Raw genomic sequence first — 24,494 nt, forward strand, 5'->3', positions numbered from 1 at the left:
CCATCCCACCTCTTTCTGTTTGCTGAGGTGGTCAAACCTGCAACTAAGACAAGCTTTGCACCCAGAATGAACCAAAATATCTCCATGTGCTAAGAAAAACCAGCATCACACCTCTCTGTAAAATATAACACCTTTGTTTGTACACTTACTTTGTATGATTCCATCCGGTGCTGGGTTATCACTGTCACTTTTTCTATCACTGTCCTCAATCTGTTTTGTGTTGCATGGGAAATAAAAGTAACGACCTCAGCTGGCACATCAGTAATTCCTAGTTTTTTAGCTAAAGCAAAGAAAACAAAACAAAACAGAATTAGCTTAACCCCCCACAAATGAAACCCCAAAGTTCTAAAGGGCTTTAAGTCATAACTTCATTTTCTTGAACAGAAAAATCCATGACTGTGTATTTACGTGGCTTTGGTGACACATTCATGATCCCTTGAAAAGGACGTGACTGTACTTTACAAGTTTGAAAGAGAAATCAGAGAATTTCTTTAACACTTGACAGCATCTGAGAACTTTGCTGAAGTTTATCCTAATATATTACAAGAAAGCATAACAGAATATGAGACAATTTGAATTCTCAGTTGTTCTACACAAGAAAAAGCAATTTGTTTTCAGAAGCATTACTGCAAATGAATTTCAGTGTCCATGAGGTGAGGCTGCAGCCCAAAGCACAGTGTTCCATCCTTTAGCCTCCACTATTGGCATAGTACTGACAACAGAAATTCTTTAGGGAAAAAATCCCTATTAATTGAATATGAAGAAGTAAAGTCATATAAAAAAGTTATTTAGAAACACCAGTTGTCCCCCAAACATATATTCATAGCTACTTGGACATTTGATACTTCATGCTGAGTTTATAAGAAAAGCAAACAGTCTGCAGCCTAATGTATTGATACATTTAAAAACACCTAAGCTACTGAAAGAATGATAAAGGTAACACTTAAGGATCCCTAAATTCATCAAAATAATTACTAAGTATTAGATATAAAACCGTAGATACACGAACATACACACCAATCTAAGCTACAGTCCTACCAAGGCATATATGTGAGTTGTCCCAGCAGGACAGTTTTCTGTATAGCAAACTCCCTGTGTGCACACACAGACATATATATATTTCATACAGGAAAACATCAGTAGTTGCATTTTGTGCGGATCATTAGAGATGACCCACCATAAAGGAATAAATAAGCTGATTATACCGGGTCAGTTTTCCACCGAATGAGCACGAAACTTCTCAGAGCGCTTTGGCTGGGACACATAACGGGTATGCAAACCACCACAGGAGCTTTGTTTGAGACTATTTTGGAAAGTGTGAACTGCAGGAGGAACCCTTGGTGGTGGAGGGGCCTCCGAGCCAACACAAACATCACCCCGTGTGTGACAGGAGCGGTGTGTTCGCTGGTTGGGTGCTCAGTTCCATCCCTGTGTGTGATGGGAGCGGTGTGTTCCCGTCACCCCGTGTGTGACAGGAGCGGTGTGTTCCCATCACCCCGTGTGTGACAGGAGCGGTGTGTTTGTTCCCCGGCTGGGTGCTCAGTTCCATCCCCGTGTGTGATGGGAGCCGAGCTGGCAGCGCTCAGCAGCACCGCCGGCTCCTGTCAGCGCCCGCTCCACCACCGGGAGCGGTCCCTTCCTGCGTCCCCATCACTGGGATCAGCCCCTTTCCTTGGCTCCCGTCCCGCCGGGAGCGGCCCCTTCCAGCAGCACATCACCAGGAGTGGCCCCTTCCCGCGGCTCCATCACCGGACCGGCCCCTTCCCGCGGCTCCATCACCGGACCGGCCCCTTCCCGCAGCTCCAGCAGCGGGACCGGCCCCTTCCCGCAGCTCCATCACCGGACCGGCCCCTTCCCGCAGCTCCATCACCGGACCGGCCCCTTCCCGCGGCTCCATCACCGGACCGGCCCCTTCCCGCGGCTCCATCACCGGACCGGCCCCTTCCCGCGGCTCCTGCCGAGCCCAGCTCAGTGCTGCTGTGCCCCGGCTCCGCGGCCGCGCCTCCCACGGCACAATTCTCCTCGCCAGCTCTTGCCGGTGTTCGTTTTTTTAATGATTCTTTGAAGTCGTTACCTCTTCAACCGAGTTGAGCCATCGCCGGCTCCGTATCGCACACGTTACCCTAAGGACTGCAGCACAATGAACATATATATGCCTTTTAACTGATTTTCGCCTTATCGTGGAAAAAACTAAATTAAACCTTTCTTGGTGCCCAATTTGTGGTGTGTAATAGAGCTGGAACCCCGCTCAGGCTGCTGAGAGCTGAACGTGTAATGGAAAGCAGACACACACATTAAATCCCAAGGCTGCAAGTGCCACCCAGGCAAATGAAGTCCTTGAAGTCAGGAGGACGATTCCTATGGGCAGGAGAGACTCCTCCAAGTCAGACTGGCACTATCAAGGCCTACTTGAGCATGCACCATTTTATTATGCAAACATGTGTAAGCAAAGCCATCAATCAAAAAACCCTAATCTGAAGGATAAAATGCAAAAAGAAGGGAAATTTAATTAACTAGTATCCAGAAATGAGGTCTGAGATGGAAAATTCTGCCAAGTAATCTAGGTAAGGGTATGAGTGAGTTATTGGTAAAATTCTTTGAATCTCAGTGGTGTAACTACAGCTACCCAACTTCCCTGAAAACACACACACACACTCCTTTCCTAATAAAGAACTGTCACCATCTTGGTTTTTACACAATAAAGGTTTTTCTGATTTTAAAGACTTTTATTCTAAGTAAATTCAACCACTAGACAGTTTGTCTTGTCCATTTAACTCTTCAGAAATTCATCCATTAACCAACAGACCATTCTGAGATGCCTGGTTCCTTCAGATTCTTGTCCTTTGTCCTCTTCATCAGCCTCTGCAATATCCCAGTAACTTTCTTCTCCTGAAGTCCCTCAACACAGTATTCTCAAGTCCAGAAAAGTACCTGGAGGCCATGGAGTCTCAGGAATTTGTCCTGGGACTTGGCCTTTTTAACAGCTGTCTCAGTGACCTCAGGGGTGAGCCACAGACCATCCTCACCACAGATGGCACCACGCTGAGGTGCAGAGGGAAAGGAACCTCAGGAAATTCCTGAAGGATGAGTGCAAAGCACTTGGGATGGACTCACTCCCTGGAACAACACCAGCTGGGGACTGCCTGCCTCCTAGGGCAGCAGCACTGATGGGAAGCAGGAAGAGCTGGAGGCCAGCAGGCTGCCCAGGATCCAGCAGAGCACCCTGGCAGTGATGAACATGAGCAGCACAGTGGGCTGTGTCTACAGCAAAACAGTGGATCAATGGGAACCAAAACATCAAGGGAAGCAATTCTTCCTCCTCACCCAGCCCACATCCAGAATACTGCCATTTTGGGTCACCTGGTACAAGAAAAACTTGAAAAAACTTGAGTCCAAGGAAAAGTCAGCAAGGTGGTTATGGAGTTGGAGCATACGACCTGTAAGAGGAGAACCTGAGGGTTCATCCTGGAGAAAGAGGGCTTAGGGGGGAATTTATTGCAAAGATGGAGTCAGACTCTTTACTGAGGCTGCCTGGAAGAAGAATGAGACATAAATTCATAAACTGAAACAGCTGTTTCTGACTGGATATAGGGAAGAATTCTTTTATGAAGACAATTAAGTATTGGAACACTTTGCACAAAATAGTTGTAGACTCTCCCACCTCCCAGGATTTTAAGACTCAGACAGATAATGCCCTAAACAACCTTGTCTGAATTTAATGCTCACCCAGGTTTGAGCAAGAGACTGGACCAAATGACCACTCAAGTTATAATCTGAGTGATTCAATGATCCCTGCCCTGCATGTCCTTCTGTATTCCCTATTCCAGCACAACACCCTTAGATCCCTCACACATGTAGGATCACCCCTGGCACATCTCCCAGTCCGTGTTTGTCCAGTTTGCTGGCTGGGCACCCTGAGGACAGCCCGGGCAGTCTGTCCCACGCTGCTCAATGGCAGCCAACCAGGCAGAGAGCAAAGAAAGGGAAAAAAATCCATTGATTTCCCCCTCAACTCAGACACACAGAGGGGCTCTCCAGCTCCTGATTTATCAATGGACTCAAAAATGACCTGAAGGGGAAAACAAAAGGCAAATGGACTATTCGATCACTTAAGGCTAGAATTCTTTGGAAAACAGGATAAGGAAAAAAGAATACCAATTTTCCCCCAAATGAATTAGCATCAAGAAAGCAGACTACAAAAAGATAAATTTTTAAGAAGTCAACTTGTCATGCACAACATTCATCATGTGTGGAAGCATCATCACATCTTCCCTGCTCTAAATTACACCAGTTAAAGCCCTGTTAGCATAGGATGTGAGAAGCAGGGTGCATTCCAGAGCTCTATAGTACATGGAGATTTGGCAGGCTGCTGAAATACTTGGATTGTACTTGGGGCAAGGGTGGGAAAACTACCAGTTTCATCTACACTTGGAAATCGTGGCCTAGTTATACTTTCATACACAGCTGTTCACACCACTGGATTGATCCACTGACCCAAGAGAGGTTGTGATACCACTGCTCAGAGATTGTCTTGTTCTGCTTTCTGCTACTCAGAAAAAATAGAAACTGAACCTACACAAAGGGCTGAAATCTGTTAATTTTCATATGTTTCTGTATTAAATGCTTAGTATTATTTTTCTTCACTGTCACATCTGAGTTTCATCCACTCTCATTTATAAAAAGCGTATTGGAATTCCATCAAAGAAAAATAATGTTGATCTCTATATAGGAAATTCCTGACATATTCTTCTAGTCTGCATAATGACTTTTCCCAGTTTTAACATGGAAAGGCTTCTCTTCCCTTTTTCAAGATTCCCTAAAGTGATAATAACCTGGGAACAGAAATACGATCTATATTGTTAAGAAATGTGTATATACACACATATATTCTATAATATTAAACACAGTTAATTGTATTGCAAAACACATATATCCTCACTATTATTCATCTTTCTAACCAAGTCACTGGACAGTGGCTTCATCTAGAAATATTTTTATTTAGGCTCTAGTATTCTGAATTCTGAATTGCACCATCTGATCATTGTACTAACTCTTTACAATATATACACTTACATATGAGCAGAAACCAAAAATCCAAAGAGAAAATCAAGACTAAACAACAAAAAAAAATGAACTTACTTCTATCAATAGACTGTTTTCTTTTTCTTTAAAAATTTGAACTTCTGATTTTTTGGTGACCATCTCAATGTGCTTTAAGTTTGATAACGTGACAATTTTAACTTGTAGTCTTGTGACCAAAAACATCATGATATGTGTAATTTGAAAAGAGTTGTTTACTTTTAAATAATACATTTGTTAAATTTAGACATTTGGATAACAAGTATATGCTTCAAGTCTTTAAAATTACTTCAGCAACGTAATTTTGAACTTTTCCTGGAGCTATGATAAAAACATCATCAAGGTTAACAACAAAAAAGGAGCTGGAGCAAAGCAATGCTCCAAGCTATAATTTTAACCCATCTCTCCACTTGAATTTGAGTTTTGATATTTTTAAAGACACAACTAAGGTCATATTCTTTATTCAAGTGCTCTTGCCAGATCTCTTTACCCCAGAACTGTACAAGACCATCAAGAATTGATGGCTGATTGCATGAACACTTCAGTTCTTTGTGGCAGGACTTGGTTGCAACACACCCTCAGAGGCATCAGAGGCTACCAAAGCAGTCAGTTGAGTCCCATTATCCTATATAGGAAATATGAGGGACAAATTAATACCTCCAAAGTCCAAATTTTGAATCTGCCAAGCATTACAGAACAACACAATAAAGTCTGACTACATGTTAATTCTTAATTACATGTTTGGAAGCTTTAATAGCAAATCCTGGTTCAATCAGAATTTAATAAAGATCTACACTATATGAGACAGCATGCAAGAAGTGTGTTAGAATATTTTGTTACAAATAAACAATATTATATTTAAAAGTGTGAGATATTGCAATAGAGTTTCTATAAAGTCAGAACTTGTATATAAGTTCCAAAAACCTTGAGGGAAAAAACGTTCAGCAATATTATTCTGATATTGGCATGTGTGTCAGTAGCACAAGATTGTTTTTTACAAACATAAAAGCACCTAAACCTTGTAATTGAAAACTTTTCAGGTCCCAAGAAGTGAAAAGCTTGCTGTCATCTGCTTAGCTATCTGAAAGGTACTAGCTTTGCTGCACTTTAAAAGTTTAATTATATTTTATTGATCAAAAACTGAAACAAATCATAAGGAGAGTACTGCCCTATTTGAGAAGCAGAAGAAAAATACTGTCTTTGCAGATAGGCTTTCAAAGAATCAAAAAGTTACTTTAATAATTTATACTTTAAGAGGACTGACAGGATTGAGATCAAAGATTAAAAAAAATTATTTGTAAAACATCAGGTCTGACTCTGATTATTGATGTGATAAATTATTGAGTGCCTGAATAAAATCTCTTTATGTTTACACTTAAAGCAGAAAAACCTTGAAGAACTGGCTTTAAACAGTTAAACAGCATCTATTTCGGGCTTGAGTTTGTCTTGTCCTTCACCAGAAACATGGGGGGGGTGCATAATTAGTGCCTATTTGCCCTAGCCACAGGTCAGCCAGAAATGCAGAAAGCACTCAATCCTATCATCCTAATACCAGCAGCAGCTTCTTAAACTTTAAATTGTGTGCATGAAATATTGCCCCACGATGAAACTGGACCCAGCCTCCCTAGGCCCAGGCCCCTCCTGCCATTAGAGCTGGCTTGCATACCACAAAATAGAGACAAAAGTTCATCCCCCTTGGATCTGAGACATTGTTTAAGCTTTTATTTAACCTCATTCAACAGCATCGGCTCTGGAACAATGCAGCAAAGCAGCACCTGGCCATCCCCAGCCAGCTCCCTCATCCCCACAACACAAGGTGCTGGGCTGTGCCCTGGGCAGCACCTACATTTGTAGGCTTGAGCCCCTTCCTCTGTTATTCCAACAGAACCACCACGGTTTTAGGCACCTCACCCCCCTTGCAATCTTTCCCATCAGGAAAATGTTATTTTGGTATTGGAAACACTGCCACTTGAATTTCTGCAGCCTTCAAACTATTCCATTCTTTCATAAATTCCATTCCTTCATTTCAACAGCGTAAGGGAAACCGAAGATTTTATAGTTCTGCTGTAGGTGTCAGCAGTGAAACACCTGAAACACCTTAATCTCTGTACAATTACATGTAATTAAATACAACACAAGACTTACAATACACAGGAACTCTGAGTTGAAAAGACTGGGGTGTAGGGGAGAGCAGTTCACCTTCTAAAAGCAGACAAGCAGTATTTGTATATCCTAAGACACAGAATGTGTGGTCTCTACAGAAAGCAAGTCACAAAATCAACAGAAAGCAATGGGTACTTTGTCTGATACTATTGAATTCATAACTCTAAACTGAGCAACCCCAGTTAACTATCAGGCTGACTAAACACAAAGGGGAAACAACTCTAATGCAGTAAGGACCCTTGACACCCTGAAAAGCATAAATAGCAATTATGGAACTTACTTCTCCCAATCTCATGGGGTGGAACTTAAGAACAGGGTGTATCTTCCACAGAGTAGTGTTCTCTACCTACAAAGTAATCCATCAACACTGCATTCCGGGTGCTGTAAGGGGAAAACCCAACCCTAAATATGAAGCTAGAGAGTGAGGGATGGAACACGGGAGAGGAAAACACTGAGGAGGTTGTTTGGGCACAGAATATCCCGGAGTTGTGGTGGGGAGCCACACTTTTACTACTAAAAACTTTAGGCAGAGCTCGTTAAACAGAGTGATAGCACAAACAGCAACTCCTAGTTCTGATGACTGGGATTAGAGATTCCTAGGGGTGTGAGATAACCTAGTGATCCCAGGCAATAGAAACAGTATGGTGATTTTAGCTGTAATTTTCTGGTTTCAGTCCCTTAAATAAAAACTTCACTTTAGGTCTTTCTTACTAACTGAATGCATAATAATTTAATCAATGCTGACTTGTCCTGTTAAGCCTGTCTGGTGCTGGCAGACAGGACGAAGAAAGGAGAGACCATAAAACTTTAGTTGCTCCCTTCCCAAAACCAGCCAATGGAGCTGTTGGAGCAGCCCCTCTGAGGAACCTGTGACCTGGGGCGTGTTTGGGGGAGCCCCAGGGGAGGGAGTGTTCCTGCCAAAGTAGAGAGAACCTGTGCCAAGTGCCTCGAGACCTGGGACAGGATTCCCTCGAGCAGGTACAAACCAGCACCCCCTCTGTGAGGGCCAACATTATATTCCACAGCTCCAACCAGCTGAAAGCAACGGGAGAGATTCTGTAAACCAACATCTGATGCTGCTCAACACTACCCTTCCAGTTCACCTTCACAGGGAATAACTGACTGCATTAAAGAGAATGACTTTTATCACCTCCTAATTGTTATTTACAAAACAATGGAAGACCCTACACTAATTACTTCAGTAATTTTTTTTGTAAAAAAAAATTCCTCCTCTCACAGGGTAAGAATTATCTCATGAGCCAGCTTCTGGATAAAAGTGGACAATCTCCCTGAGAACTCCCAACTTGTTGGGTGTAGTATTTGCTCCTTGCTTCTTCAGAACTACCCACCTTGAGATGATTGCCCAGGAAGCATTTTGTAAAACTGAGAAACCAATGAAACATCAGCTATTTTTTAAAAGTAATGTAACAAATTCCAAACTTGCAGATTAAAATCCTCAAAATTCACAGCCATTTTCAGTACAAGACACAGCAGGAAAAAACTAACCAGCCATACAACTGCAATGTAACCTAAGAGAATAAAAATGCTGAATAAACACTACACAATTTTTAATATTCTCCTCCTGCTCCCTCCAAAGTAAATGCCAACCAAACTATTTTAGCAAAGTAAGATTCAACTAAGACTCTTGAGCTCTGTAGTGTAAATGCACTGGTACAACACCACTCAAAGTGTGTTTCAGGCACTATAGTGGATTTAACTTATTCAGTACAAACTACACTATAATAGTTATGTATTGAGATAATTGTATAAAAAGTTAAGTAAAGCTACACTGGGTAATATAGTCCATCATCCTTTCTCTAACACCAGTAGTGGGAGATGCTGCCAGAATACTATTTGAAAAAAAAAGGTGCTAACTGTGCACCAAAACACAGCCTCAGTCTGTCCTAAAATAGAGCATCTTATCTGTCTCTCTATTAGGTCAAGATGGAATGTTTTTCACATTAATTTTTCAAATAATCTTTTGAATCTGAAACATCCTAAAACAACCAGTTCCACAACTTAACTACCCACCTGGCAAAAGCAACCTCCTGCTTGTTTTGAACTTTTACCTTCTAATTTTGTTTAAGACCTCTTATTCTTGTCAAGGGAAAACCAGAAAAATAGTTCAATTCTAGAGGGTCATATTGGTGTAATTATTTTAACACAACAGAGCCAGAGAAATAGTTGTTTCCATTCAAAATCTATGTGTAACCCTGGCCAAAATGTTTGATGGTATTTTCTGTGCTTATTCAAAGCTTTTATATGCATGTCGGTAGGATTTGGGACAGGACAAAAAAAATTTCAAGTAGAGAAAGAATTTCTCAAGAATCCTATTTAACCTTACCTCTACAATTAATGTTTTTTGATGAAAGTCATATAAGATGGACCCAAAAAAAGCCTTCACTTCTTTAAGAAGTCTCAACCAGAGGGTAAGTCTGGGAACTCACACATAATTCATACTTTTTGGCAAAAGGAAAAAACTATTTTGAGAAGAGATCTGTCCTAAAGTATATATAACCAGACAATCCAGTTTCCAAACTTCTAAGCTAGATAATTAAACAGCTGAAAGGTAGCTATTAATCATCCCTAAAGAGCCTTTTTTATTACCCTTGGTGGTTTGTCTCTACCAGAACCAGGGCAGTCACCAAACAACATTGTGCACAGGTATGTGGAGGCTTGGAAAAGGGAAGGAGTTGCCACAAATCATGGGAGCACATCCATATAAACAGTGCACCTGGGAGGAGAGAACACTTGGCATTCAGACAGCAAGGAAGCCTTACAGCCTGATCAGAGAGGACAGAAGGAATGTAAACTCTGAAGAAACAGAAGGTACTACAACTAATATGTTCCCTGTTTTTTCTGCAACTAAGCTGTATGCTTCCTAATTTCTTTCAGAAGAAATCAAAATCTCAATGTGTTAAAGAAAGACAATATCCTTCATTTTGATGTACAATTCCTTCTCTTTAAATAATTCATCTTTAAGATTACTTTTGTGCCATTTGACGTTTATGTTCTAAAAGAAGGGAGGATGCTGAAGTTATTAAAAGGGAGGCACTGAAGGTCAAAGAGTCTCTGAGAACTATATCCAGATCCACATCCTACCCTATAATCCCAGTAATTTGTGCTGCAGCAACTGAACAGTGTGAGCAAAATGCACAAGACAGGAGGGGATGAGAACTAAAATAGGGGCAGGTCTCAACAAGTCAAATTACAACACACAGATCACAGTTATACGATTCTTTTTTTCTTCACCTTAGTTTTCCCAAAACAAAAAATACAACTCAATAACAATGTCCAAAGACATTTAGGAACATTCAAGAATAAACACAGAGTGACTGCAGAGAACTGGAAAATATGTTCACTATTTTTATGAATAATAGCACATGCCCCAGTGCACTTTTGTGCATTGATTCACTACATAGTCATATCAAGAGATTGTTACAGGGACCAGACCAGGAAGATCTGGAAGACTAATATGGCAATGACACCAATAGGAGTTCTTAAGAAAACAACAGAGAAACTGTTAGCTGGGGATTTATCCCCTGTCTGCTTTTATGCAGATTAGAAAAATGTGCTTCTTAAGCCAAGTTCAAGACACTAAACAGGACCTCAGACTTAAACACAAGAAGTACATGATTATGACAGTACATCAGGTGAGACAGAGATGGGGACAGGGATGGTTGTAAGAACATCAGAGGTGACAAACACAGATGCCAGCATCCTATAGCACAGCAACAGAACACACCCTCCACCACACCCACAGCATTAAAGGAGTACCAACTCCAAGAATTTGTTGATATGCTTCTGTTCTTTCAAAGCAATTTCTGTGAACAATGCAGCTATTTTGGCAGGTTTTTTTTCCCAGAGAAACCATCTCTCTGACACTTTAATCTGAACAGGTACCACTGTTGTCACTACAAGTCTGATGCCAGGCAGACCAGCTAAACATGAGGAACTTCTTAAGGAGGTGAGATGGGCACATCAGACAGAGGATATGCACAAACCCCAGGACATGATAAAGGATACCAGAAGGACAGGCTGAAGATCATAACTTGAACTTCAAAATGTCAGCACCTTCATCTGTGTATGCCCAGGGTAAGGAGAAAAATTGCCAAGACACTGTGCCACACTCATTAATACCAAACAGTGCACCACCAGATCATCCACCACTACAACACTTAGCCAGGTCAGACACGGCCACTTAACTTTGTCAAAACAGCTTTAGTTTAGGACAGTTTATAATAAAGTTGCACTTCTACATCATTGTGCAAGAACAGAGGGTGGTACCTCATCTGGCACAACACGGTGTCGCAGCCACTTCCTTGAAAACAAACACCCTCTAGGCAGCAGGAGAACGTCTTTGTACCAGTTCAACATTTGGCTCTGACTTAGTTAACAGTAGTTAACACTAGTAAAACTGGTTAAATCACAGATTAGCCCCCTCTGTATCATAACCACTGAAAAAAATGTCAAATTGCCAAGGAGTTGAATCGGGACTTGTTTGCAGTAGTCTCAGCAACATGAAGGAGGCTCTAACAAATGCAACCCAAACTCAGGGGAGAAGGAAAGACTAAAGGGAAGTTTATGAAGTTTCTCAGTAATTTTAAGAAATGAAAACACTACAACCTTAGTATGAGCAGCAGGATTGCCAAATAAACATAACGAACAATCATTTCAACATATTTGAAAAAATATTACCTTTTACTTTTTCCCCCTTAAACGATCCTTGAAGATGCTGCTCACTGATCAATGACTTCCTCCTCCACAAAGATGTTCCAACATGTGTTGAGCTTAGGGACATGAGCACCACCTCTAGAGCATGGAGTTTGCCTACAGGGATAACATAAGTCAGCTTTATTGCAATATTGAATGGCTCTCTAAGGTTTTCTTTTTATTGTTCTTATTTTACATCCAATATCTATTACCAGAAATCTCTTTATGAGATAGATTTTATAAATGAATCTCCACAGAATGATGATCTTAATTTTACTCTCCTTTGCAGAGACCAAGAAATTTAAGCCATTCAATTCCCAGATACAAACTTATTCTGAAGCTGGGTGACATATTTTGGTATGCCCTGAAGGCCAGAACTGCCTTCCAAAAATAGCAAGACCTTTTAGAGATGGCTCTTTCACTACATTCACAAAACAACAAAAACTGGTGAAAACAAAATTATTATGGTGAAAAAAAACCCTTGAATTCTCCAAATGTTTCTAAGAGCAAGTAGTATGGTCATGCTCTCAGTTCAACTGGAGCAAAACCTTTGAAAATGATGCCTGAATAAGCAGCATCATTTTCTTCATAAATAACCCTAGTTTAAACAGAGCTAAATTAACCATATTTATTTTGAGAAATTACTGCTTGATGAAATAACATCAGCTCTGACACCTACAGGTGATACTGCTAAAAGCATAACTCAGATTCTGGAGTGTTGCAGAACCAATAAGATTAATAAAAAGAAAACCTTGGAAGCACACTAAAAGATTGAACAGAAGCTGCCCTACCTTTCACAGAAAGGCAGACTCCAAGCTCTCAGGTGGTACTGAAGTTACCATTCCAACACATGTTGGGACATCTTGTAAAACAGGAAGTCTAATCATGGACCTATTAAAGAAAGAACAACAATATGGTTTAACATTCTGCTGAAGTACTTACTGGTTATGTTTATTTGGCAACACTGCTGCTGATACTAAGATGGGAATGTATTCCCACCTTTTTGAAAAGGAAATAATAAATGTAAATAACATATAATTGTCTTATAATATTGTAACATTAGCAATTGATTAAGTTGGAATATAAAATCAAATTCTCTATTGAACATGTACAATAAACTCCAAACTCAACACAAGGAACTAAATTATAATGACTGTGGACATTGATTATAACACTGGGAGCAGTGCACACCTTCTAATCTAAATACAATTTCTAGCAAATTGCTTGTTTTATACTAATGAAAAAAGCCCTAACTCAGAACTATTCCAGATGTCAGAATGTAGATACACCTCCACACCTGCCACATCTCTGCAGTGACAGACTTAAGTTTGCAGGAACCAGAGAAAGTCAGTGCAGTTGGCATGCACAGTAACTTGCCATTTGGATTATACAATACCTAGCATGACTTTTTTTCCTGAGAAAAAAAAAGTAGAATCACAGAAAACTCCATTTGAGGTACAGTTCAAGTGGACTAAGCTTATAAACAGGTGCATGTTAGAGCAATACCCAAACACAGTCAAGAGTTACATCCACAGGCATTCGAGAAGCTCATCCTGACAGAAAGGTGCTGGTGGAAAAAATGGGATTAAAATGAATATTTCAGTTTGAAGACAAATCAACTCATGGATAAAAAGTTAAAAGTCAGCAATGAAAACTACTAAGTCACAACAACAAAAAGTGCAGTGAAAACACAAAATTACATTGCCAGGCAACCAGAGAGCTCAGAATTTCAGACCCCACAAGCACTGCAACAAAAGCAGCTATATAAGCCCTCTAAAGTAAAGCAACCAGAGAAATAAGCACACTTTAATGTCAGAGCTGCTCTGTATATGAAAGAGCAACCACAAACAGAGCAGCTTCATCTCACTGGAACATGAATACAAGTGTTGACAAACAAACCCATGAAAGGGGGATGATAGAACAGTAACAAATGCTTTAAAGAGATGCTCTGAAATCTCCTGGCCTGGTTCCACCAAAGGTACCCCAATAGGTTTTAACATGGTTTAGCAATGTAAAATGCCTTCCAGAGTATTCAAATTATTTATTTAAAATGTATACATAGGCACACAACTGCTGCCACTGTGATGCCACACGGTAGATTCAATACACTCCAGAACACAGAAAACACAGATAAGCTCTTTCTGTATGTTTTAACATGCAGTTTTACAGCAGACATGCAACTCAAGTGTGGCTGAACAAAGAAAGAATCAAGGCAGGACAACGATCAAAATTTCATGAGACAGAAATAAAAAATATTTTACATGTAAAAGAACAAAAAGGTGAATCTACAAATTATGTTGAGCTAACCTTACAACTGTTACATTGATAGAGACAGTGGCCAAGCCAAGCTTCTCTGAACTGTTTTAAGGAACACTGTAGGCCTCTTAACTACTGAACTAGGAGACTTTGGATTCATCAGCCCATTTTCAAGCTTCATAGTAACTGGCATGCACCACTCTGTGTGTTCTAGCCTAAAAATCTATTTGTATGAAGCAAGACAATCCAGTACTAAGTTTGTGGTAGGAAATACTGCAGATGTATGCTATGTTATCAAGATGACAGACTTTTTCCAAAGGAAATTTATAACAATGCTAGATAACAAACATAAAGACAGTATTTTGTAAAATCACGCTACAGAAAATTTGATTTCTTAATGCAGATGTATAATACTCTGAATGAATGTGAAATAAAGATATAATTGATGATTCTCCGATGAATTTTGAATCATATTTAAGTTAAAATAACTTGAAGATAAAGGGTGGACAGTTAAAATGTTTTCAATATGGCCAAACCAGTCTCACATTTCTCAGAATGCCATATTTGTAATTATTCTATTCATCCAGTGCTCTGTAACAATAAAACTGGAGCAGAAAGATTAGGTAAAGAACACTGAAAATGAAGAGAAAAAGGGAAAGAAACAATCTAAGTCAAAGAATACAGCATGCCAAACTCCTGCTTCATTAGTATTGCATTAGGACAGTTAATTTATGTTAGAGATTCACCCCAAGTTGAGTGTTTTAGGGATACTCAACAAGATCAAAATGGCATCATCTGTGGAAGAAATCAGTCAGAATTAAAAGGTGTGGGAGTTAACAAGCTGCTGCAGATTCTAAGCCTGTGAGAACACCAAGCTCTGGTGACAACAAAATATAAAGCAAAGATTTTTGGAACCCCGAGTGAAGGTTCTAGAGACACCAACTCTCAGTCAAAAGACATTCCAGAAAAGTACATGACAGAGCTGTTCCCCTTTTCCATAGATTTAGTTATCAGGCACAATAAAAAGGATCATCTGTTATCCCATCCTTTGCTGTGTCCTGCTACCTTTCACTAATATTTAATATCAAATGCAGTGCAGCCCAGTTCTTATCTGTGCTCAGAAACAATACTGGAATCAAGTAATTCCTGAGCCAAGGATTTCCCAAGATGGTTACAAACTAGAGAAAACCATCACACTTCAAACAACCTGCTTTATTGAGTGATGCCCCATTTGGTAAACAGTGAAAACTCCATGCCAAAAACTAGCTTCTAAAACCTAATACAGCATTTTTATAGCTTAATAATGAACAAAAGTGAAACAATTACAAATTATTAATGTTATTTTTCTCATTTCATTCCGACAAAACCACATGGAAAAGCCAGGATTTGTCAGCATTGTTTATTTGTCAGGGTCTAATCAGCTTGTTTGCCCTCTAAAGAAACACTACTCATTCTACTAACAAGGTTAAAGACCTAGGAAGGTTTAAGAGTTTGCATGCACATGCATGATGAATATCAACCTCTGCCTCTCAACTTCTCAAAAAGAGAAACAAAAGCCTTACAACCCTTTTTGCATATGTTGCATTGTGCTGTGCTGTCATGCAGAAAGATCAGGGTTTAAAGTTTTATGATCCTGAATGGAATAGCAAAAGAAATACATTATCTGCTGAGAAATACCCACTCTTGATTTTGCATCAAAGAAAAATTTGAAACAGTCACAGCCCTGCCTTCCTACAGGAACAAATGGCAATGATTACCAGCCCAAAATGACTAGATACAAAATTGGATAAGGAAGCATGTGGGAAGTGGATGAATATCTTTGCATGCATTACCTTTCAGTTACTTCTTCCATTTAGAAGGATCAATATCAGTCACTTAGATTTAAAATAAACTTTGGATGATAACAGTGCCAAGTTAAAGCAGAGATAAGAACACACAATATATTAAGAAACCTCTTTCACTATAACTTTGAGGCATCTGGCTGGTGGTTACTGCCAAAGTCTGAAGAGCATCTGCTCTCACTTTAGCAGTTTATATTCCAACTCTGGTGAATGGAAGCACAATCTCTGAAACAGCCTTTGGGGAACACTACTGTGTTGCTCGACAGAGCTCTTACTCAGAAAAGAGAGGAGGAGATTAATATTACAGAAAACTTGAAAGATCTGGCTTCTGAGAAAGGAGAGAAGAGTGGTTTCCTAATACTGTACACACCACAAATCTCTCTTTTACTCAGACATTAAAAACCTGCCCTAAAACTGAAGTGATTAAATATGAATAGATCCAAAGGTAGAAAATAACATCTGTTTAAATCACATTCAGGTAAAAGTAAGAAGAAACAATGTGTTTTTATTGCATTTGTCAACGGGCATAATGAAAACAGGAGAATGAGGACTCACATAACACGTTTTCCTAACGTGCTTGAGAAGGTCACAGGAGCTTTGCTTGGTCCTGGTGTGTCCAGGCACAGCAACATATGGCAAGACTGAGCTTTGTCCTGGACTTACAATGTCGTTATTTTAAGTGCCCAGTAGCACAAACTACTAAATTTGTGTGTGGTCCTAAGCAAACAACAAATCTGGCCACACACAGTGAAAACCAAGCTTCTAAAACTTCAAAATCAGCTGAAGGAATTCTCTCCTCAAGAGCCATAGATCCCAGATAGTAGCCACTTGTGAACCCCACAGCCACTTTCAAAACTATAAAAGGCTTCATGTAAAGCCAAAATAAAGCTCTAAAAGTGGCTGCAGGAGATCACTAGGAGTGGCCGCTCTTCTGGATTCACTGCTTTTGAGAAGTAAATCCCTGCAGCTGCTTTTAAAAGCTTTGAAAGTTTCATTTCAATTATCAAAGCCATTAAAGCTTCAATAACAGCCATCGGGATTTGTTCCTCAGAGGAGCAAACCCCAAAAGGCAGTGATGAATAGTGTGATGGGTTCTGTGGCTCTTGAAGTATGTACAGATTCCTGTAAGTCCTGCACTTGTAATTACAGCTTCATGTTGTGCAGCAATTGTTACACCCAGACAGCTCATTAAGGCTTATGTGGCAAGTTCATCACTGATTTCCCGTTTTTTTTAACAGTTTTATGTCTGTTCCCTTTCTGTTTTCTTCCACCTGTACCAACTATTGTGTGAGGATCCCTCACACCAGTTTCTCAAACGCTTTCCATGAAGCCCTTGCTGGCTCCCAGTCCCAGGTGGTGGGAAGGCAGTTCACAAAATGCTGCACACACTTCCCCAGAGCACAGCACCTCATCCCATCATCCCACTGAGAACTACAGCAAAACAATCCCCTTCTCCAAAGGGGAACTTAAAAGGGCATTTAGGGAAGTACAAGAGTGAAGGCTGACAACAGGTCAGTGAAGAACTTGCCTGCAACTGCAATATAAAAAGGCTCCCGTTAATTCAATGAACATAAACACAAATAACATTTCAGAAGCAACCACATGACTTCAAAGAAATAACTGTACTGATTTGCAACAAGATTTTGGTCTCATCTTTAAAACTACGAGAAATAGATTGCTAAAAATTTGTGATGTAAGCATAGGTCTGATAGAAATATATGATTTACACTGCTAAATAATTTGAGCTTAGTATCTGATGACACTGATGGCACTGAAAACATTACCAAAATTATGTTTAAAAATACACCTTTAGAGTATATTAATGAAGTATGTAATATAAAATACATTCTAAGCATACATCCTAACCTTAAAACATCACTGATTTTGAAGAGTTACTCTACTAAATTTTTTAACTTCTGTTTTCAAATGGCAGAAATAAATAAATACACCTTTTTGCCACGATCAATAAATACAGTTTTTTGAAAAAATGCCATAAGAAAATCACTGTGAACTTAAGTAGATGCAGGTGTTAAGAACTGAATAACTGGTTTGTATGGGGCAAGAAAATCTGGACGGGAAACTTCAACATTCTGTTAGATGTTATTCACAGGTGTCCTCTGTGACCTGTACTACTTACTTTACCTCTCTGTTTCAATCTTCTCATGTGCAAAACATGAAGGAGGATTGTGAGAAATAATTAATGTTTGCAAAGAGCTTTGAGATCCTCGGATATAAAAAACATGGGAAAAGCATGAATTTTAAAAGTACCAGCATGCTTTTTTTTTCCCCTCCAACTTGAGGTAAGTTACTTTTATCAGAAAAACCTTGAAAGTTTAGCAATACAAGACTGTGTAATCAAATGCTTACAAACAACCTTGAGTGCTAAGCCTATTGTGTTACTCAGAAGCACAGAACTCTGAAGGAAACACCAGCAGAAGGAAAGGTGTGGTGCTCACCCGTGTCAAGTATGCGTTTGTGGAGAGGTATAGCAGCAAGGAAGGGTTCATCTTTACAGGACTGGATCTGGGTTCCAACCAAGTCAGAGTTGGTGGCCATGATTCGGGCACTTTCTTCATTAAGATTAACACCAGCCATAGAGGCAACATCATTGATGTCATCGTCATCTCTGCAGTGAAACAAAGAAAGCCAAATAAAAATAATTCTGCATGTAATACATTCCCTTGGTGGACCATCTGCTGCTCCAAAAGTAGCCACCACGTGCCCAGGGGCTGGGCCAACTTCAGGCCCAACCATCGGTGTCTCCATTCTCACAGGATATATTCTAGATTCAGAAATTACTAAGTATTTCTCTGACTGTCTCAGGAAAACTTCAGGAGCGGGACAATTTGACTGTTAACAGGAGGAGTGACAGAGGGGTCTTCACCTGAGAGTCAGTGGTGTCAATGAAACCAGGATGGTCAGGAAGCTCAAGGCAATGATCACCACTAACAACAAAGCATTCGGCTGTTCTCTTTAGAATGGAAGCTAGCAGTAAAATGATAAAATACATACCCCCCCCCTGAGAAATTAAAAGCAAAACCATGGATTTATAATCCTGCACTGTTCCACAAGCTCCTACCAAAATGGGCACTGATGCATTTTCAGGAATAGCCAGGGAAGATTCTGTGACCATGAGGAGTTCACAGGTAAGCCTGGGTTCCAAGTGAGTTTGAGCATGTGATGGTATTTTCTCTGGCAACATACAAAAATCAGCTGAATGTGTCAACAAGTTTTAGAAAACTGAGCTGCATTTGAGAAGAGGATAGCACTTCCCATGCCATTTTTGGCCCTGAATATCCTTCCCAACAGCTTGAGAAAGTACCAATAAATGCGAGTTTCCACACCTGTATCTCCCAAGCATCTTTCACCTCCTCCCTCCATGAGGGATGACTCAGAGCTGTGGAAACAGCCATCTGTATTCAGCACATTCTGTTCTGGGGCTATTACTGACACAAACACTGTATTTCAACATATTCTACGAGTGATTACACAACCTTTCAGAATATACATATGGAAAAGTCCAGACTCCTACTACTGTATAAAGCAAACAAACAAAAGCTTAATTTAACTTTTTTTTTTTAAATTACATAGATATTGTCCTATGCACCCTCGAATACTTTGTCACTTGTAAAAAGCTTAACATCTACACTAAAAACCAAAAGCTGCAATTAAGGTCTGAGAATCAAAGGAGGGAAATCCCAAAATACATAATCTAGGTCCTCCCTGTCTTCCCATACTTTCCCTGTTATCTGCACTAGAGCAGCCAAGTTTGGTGGAAGACTTCTGTGGTCTGTCAGATACTGGTTTTGTTTTCTTCTGTGGAAGAAGTCAAGAAGGGATTTTTGATGGTGTGAACCTGCAGAAATGTGCTGAACACTTGAGGAAGGAAATGGAAGATTTTACAATGGTTGTCAGAAAAATGCTGCACAAATGAGCTTCTATTATTGTCCATCAGAGTTAAGCACTTCATTTCTTCTCTTAAAATGAAATTCCAAAGAACAGTGTTGCAAAATCACAGAATGGGTTGGGTTGGAAGGAACCTTAGAGATCATTTAGTCTCACCCCCTGCCATGGGCAGGGACACCTTCCACTAGCCCAGGTTGCTCCAAGCCCCGTCCAACCTGGCCTTGGACACTTCCAGCGACGGGGAGTCCACAGCCTCTCTGGGCAACCTGTGCCAGGGCCTCACCACCCTCACAGGGAAGGATTTCTTCCAATATCCCATCTAACTCTGCCCTCTGTCAGTGTGAAGCCATTCCCATTTGTTCTGTCACTCCAGGCTCTTGCAAATACTGTCTCTCCATCTTTCTTGTAGCTCCTTCAGGCCCTGCAAGGCCACAGTCAGGTCACCCCCGAAGCTTCTCTTCTCCAGGCTGAACAATCCCAACTCTCCCAGCCTTTCCTCCCAGCAGAGCTGCTCCATCCCTCTGATGGTGTCCTCTCTTCCACGAGCCATGGCACGTCCGTGGTGCTCACACGGGGGTCCCAGGGCCACCCCGAGGAACTGCAGCTCCGTGTGGAGTTGTCCCATTCCCGCTCCAGCCGTGTCCCACAGGCCCAGGGACTGCCCCCAGCACACCAACTCGGCCACACGACAACTAACAGCCCAATATTCAGTGACCAGGCCAGAAGTTTATGATTCTAGAAGTGAAAATGTGGGGTTAAAAACCTCAGTGTTTGAACTAGAGCAAGAATCACCCCTGGACTCACGAGGCCCAAATCCAACAGGCCTCGAACCACGGCAAAACCAAACTCCTGTCACGGTAGTTATCAGAACACAAACTCTGAACTGTGTAAAACAGAGGAAGTTTTCTGTTTTCCAGAAAAACAGACTTGAATCCAGAATTTCAAAATAGAAGAATTTAAAAAAAAAAAAGCCAAGACAGCAGTCTTAACTTCAAGAACACAATTTTAAAAAGAATTTATACTTATCTCTCCTTTTATTTAATAGATTAAGAAAGTATAGTCAATCTTTTACCTTCCTCCTGCTCAGCAGTTTAGCTGCTCCGATTTTTATTTAAAATCTGCAACGATATCAGAAATAAGCAAATATTTACTGAAATAAAAAACAGACCATTAATTTGGGCACAAACCAGGGTTTCAGTGAAATTATCAAAACCAATGCAACAGCCCTTACAAAGACCATCACTGCAACTCCTGCACAGAATCATTTCCTTCCATCCTTGAAACACACTATCTGTGAAGACATCCTTTTGGTTTTGTACTACATGGAAGACAGGTAAGCCATGTTTTAATCATAGCTGGGACTAGGATTTTTTCAGTCTGACAAGCAAAACTTTTTTACTTTGAGGAACCTCATCATGAAAATGAGCTTTGGTTCAGATACTGAAACAAACACATTTATACATAAGGAAGGCTGGCACCCTCATCAAACAATTTGCTATAAAAGTGAACTTTTAAGCCCAAGGAGTGAGTTTTCAGAAGTCATTCTGTGGAACAAAGATGCCATCCAGTGGTCGTCTAGACCGATGATTACTGTCTACCCTTCCCTCTCCATCTGAGCACAGTGTTTAACAATTTCATGTTTCTTGGCATATATTATTTTGCCTGTACTAATTCTACTGATTCAGTAAATACTTCTGGGTTTGACTGAATTAAATTCTGAGTCTCACGGGGTAAATTTAACATTCCAACACGTGTGATTTTTAAGAAGACAACGTGGGTTCTCCAAGTGCAAGTTCCATTTTAAAGTATTCCGAGAGTCCAACTCTTCCTCCTATATTCAACCTCATGTAAAACCTCTCCCTTTTCTCTTCATTAAAAACACTCACGCAATTACAAAATTAAAAAAAAAAGATCTTATCTGAAAATAAGCAAGAAAACCCAAAGTATTCACAGTTCTCTGTAAAACGTTTCAAAGATTTTGTTTAAACTAAGACAAGCCATTATAAAAATCTGGTAACATTTTCCTTATGAACAAATTTTAAATGCATGATTGCACACTGTTCTGTTCCTTTCTTACTTTGAGTCAATGCTGTCCCAAAACTGCAATACTGAACTGCTCCCAAAAAAGCCAGAGGAGTATATAAAGCAACTGAGACAACATCATACTATTGATTTCCCTCTCTCTTAAAAGGAAAATTGCATATTTAGGACAAAGTCCCTACACACATGCAAGACTCTGAGAAAGGTTACAAATCCATGGATCACACAATCAGAGATCAACAACAATAAGTGACTTGAAATTACTGTAACAGCCACTATTATAATATATTTTATAATGGCATAAATCCTATTTACACATTAATTATAATGCTTATTCTGACTTTCAAGCTTTAATTTGAAATTTCTCCCTAATACTGCTTTGTCACACAATTCATTTATGGTCTATGTGGAATCTTCTCACTGATAAGCAAAAGGGATGACAGAACATACCACAGTTATGGTCAGCATTTTTCTTTATTTTGAAATATATGGAAAAAATACACAATCACCTTATAGCTTGAAATATTTATTTAGAAAAACAAAGAAACTTATAGGGTAAGGTTTTGTCACATACCATGTTGAGATGAAAGCTTTGAAGTTATCCATTTAACATCTACATTAGATTTCTATCACTCCTTTAAAGGGCAAGTTGATTTGCACATTATTAGATGTAATATCATGCATTTTGAGGCATTTTGTCCGAGCTAGGTTATTAAACTTTTCTTTTTAAAAATGAAAATAAAATACTAGACAACAGATTATTTTGGATAGGCAAAGCAGGTCTGAAAACGAATTTTTTATTCCCAGGTAGACTCTTCCGTAAAGTGTAGCCAGTCAGAAGAATGAAATACAGATACTAAGATCAGCTTCAAATGTTCCCAGAGACTTCACAGACCCATCTCTAGGGTAAAAAAAGCCCCTCACATTGGCTGCACAAAACCTAACACTGACAGGCCCCAAGAGATGGAACTTCAAAATACCATTTCAGACAAAGAAAGGCTGCTGTGAAAAGGAAGGAGCATCTGGCTGACTGGCAAACCAAACAGGTCATCAGCACACACCCTGGGAATGATCTCCCAATTCCTGCCCTACTGGACATGCAGTGCCAGAGTCTCAGGGCAGTTCAGCACTGCTGGGATAACACAACAGTCCAAACGTGCCACTCCATCCTTGGGGATCTGCAGGGCTGGACCAGCACCCAGCCTGACCAAACCTGCTCCAAGCTTGAAACTGGACCAGTTGACCTCTCAAGGGCCCTTCCACATGAGATTATTCTGTTCCAATACAAGGGACAAATGTTTCCACTAGTTCTTTATACTGGCCACTGTCTGAACTGTGGGTAGGAATTACCTGAGGGGCTGCTGCTTTCCCCTTCATCAGTGGAAGACTTTGTCAGTGGGAGCTCTGGGGTCACCAGATGAGGTGATGAGGTCCCCAGCAGCTGTTGACAAAAACACAGCCCACAAGACTTCAGTGGGACTCCTGCTTCTCCCACCTACAGACACCTCTGTCTGGACTGTGAAGGTACAAATCTAACCCTGCATCTCTGCTTGGGAAACAAACAGAAAAATTACCAAAGATAGAACTCAAATTTCCATCCTTGGGTATCAACACAGTTGAAAAGGCAACCAACTGGATTGTCTGTAGTTCTCTCTGAAAAATTTAGCAACAATAAATTTTAATACAAAAACAGGCTGACATAAAACTCCCCAAGTACAACTTCACATTGCAGAAGTCTTGGGTTGAAAACTCTGCATCACAACACAGCTCCTGTAATGACCAGTGAACTCATGTAAGCAGTCTTATAGATCATTAATAAGTGCTGACATTAAAGGCTAAGCTATAATTTGCAAAGTTCTTAATTGCTACATCTTTTATGTAATTCCATCTTGTATCTCCCACAGTCCAGAACAGAAAAAAATAAAAAAATAACAAAGTTCAAAATTTCTGTTTCTAGTGACCAACACTTCACTCACAAAAGCGAAAAGCTCAAAGAAGTTATTTTAAAGAAGGCAGAATGTAAAATAATGAAACAAATATGCAATAATAAAACACTAAGGGCAAAATAAATTTATACATAACACAACTATTTTTCAAAATTCTTGCTTTGCTTTAGATGCCAGTTTGCCTTCTGGCTAAAAACACATTCTTCACACACGCTGGGAATGTTGAGGAAAACTAGTCAGCATTCAGAGGATTAATACAGATTTCCAGCTCTGTGCCTTTAGGCTTAATAGTCAGACATCTATTTGTCCTCAGGAGAGGTTAGGGGTTGAAATGCAAATATGCAAACAACTGAATTCTTTGTTAAGATATCAAGAAAAAGCTTGATCTTTGCTGCTGTTTAATAAATCCTTGCAAATTTTATGGACTTATTTAAATGCAGCTTTGTGTCTTACTATTTTGAAGGAGAAAACAATGCAAGGAAACAAACACATTCATTCTGACTAAAATTTGTTCTCTAGAGGAAAAATGACATACACCCTTGACAGCTTA

The 24,494-nt window shown here is 40.0% G+C and overlaps 1 protein-coding gene across 1 annotated transcript in view; it reads right to left on the reverse strand.

Annotated features, from left to right (window-relative positions):
- LOC127479182 (transcription initiation factor TFIID subunit 4-like) overlaps positions 1-24,494 on the reverse strand; it is a 145,463-nt gene that overhangs the window by 81,849 nt on the left and 39,120 nt on the right. The window contains exons 10-11 of the mRNA XM_051805811.1: positions 18,509-18,678; positions 150-280 (exon numbers count right to left, since the gene is read on the reverse strand). Of these exons, the coding sequence (XP_051661771.1) occupies positions 150-280; positions 18,509-18,678 (301 nt within the window). The remainder of the gene's footprint in view (positions 1-149; positions 281-18,508; positions 18,679-24,494) is intronic.

Source organism: Manacus candei, unplaced genomic scaffold (assembly GCF_025592945.1).
Source record: "Manacus candei isolate 608988 ecotype Guabito, Panama unplaced genomic scaffold, ASM2559294v1 h1tg000065l, whole genome shotgun sequence".
NCBI classification, from domain to species: Eukaryota; Metazoa; Chordata; class Aves; order Passeriformes; family Pipridae; genus Manacus; species Manacus candei.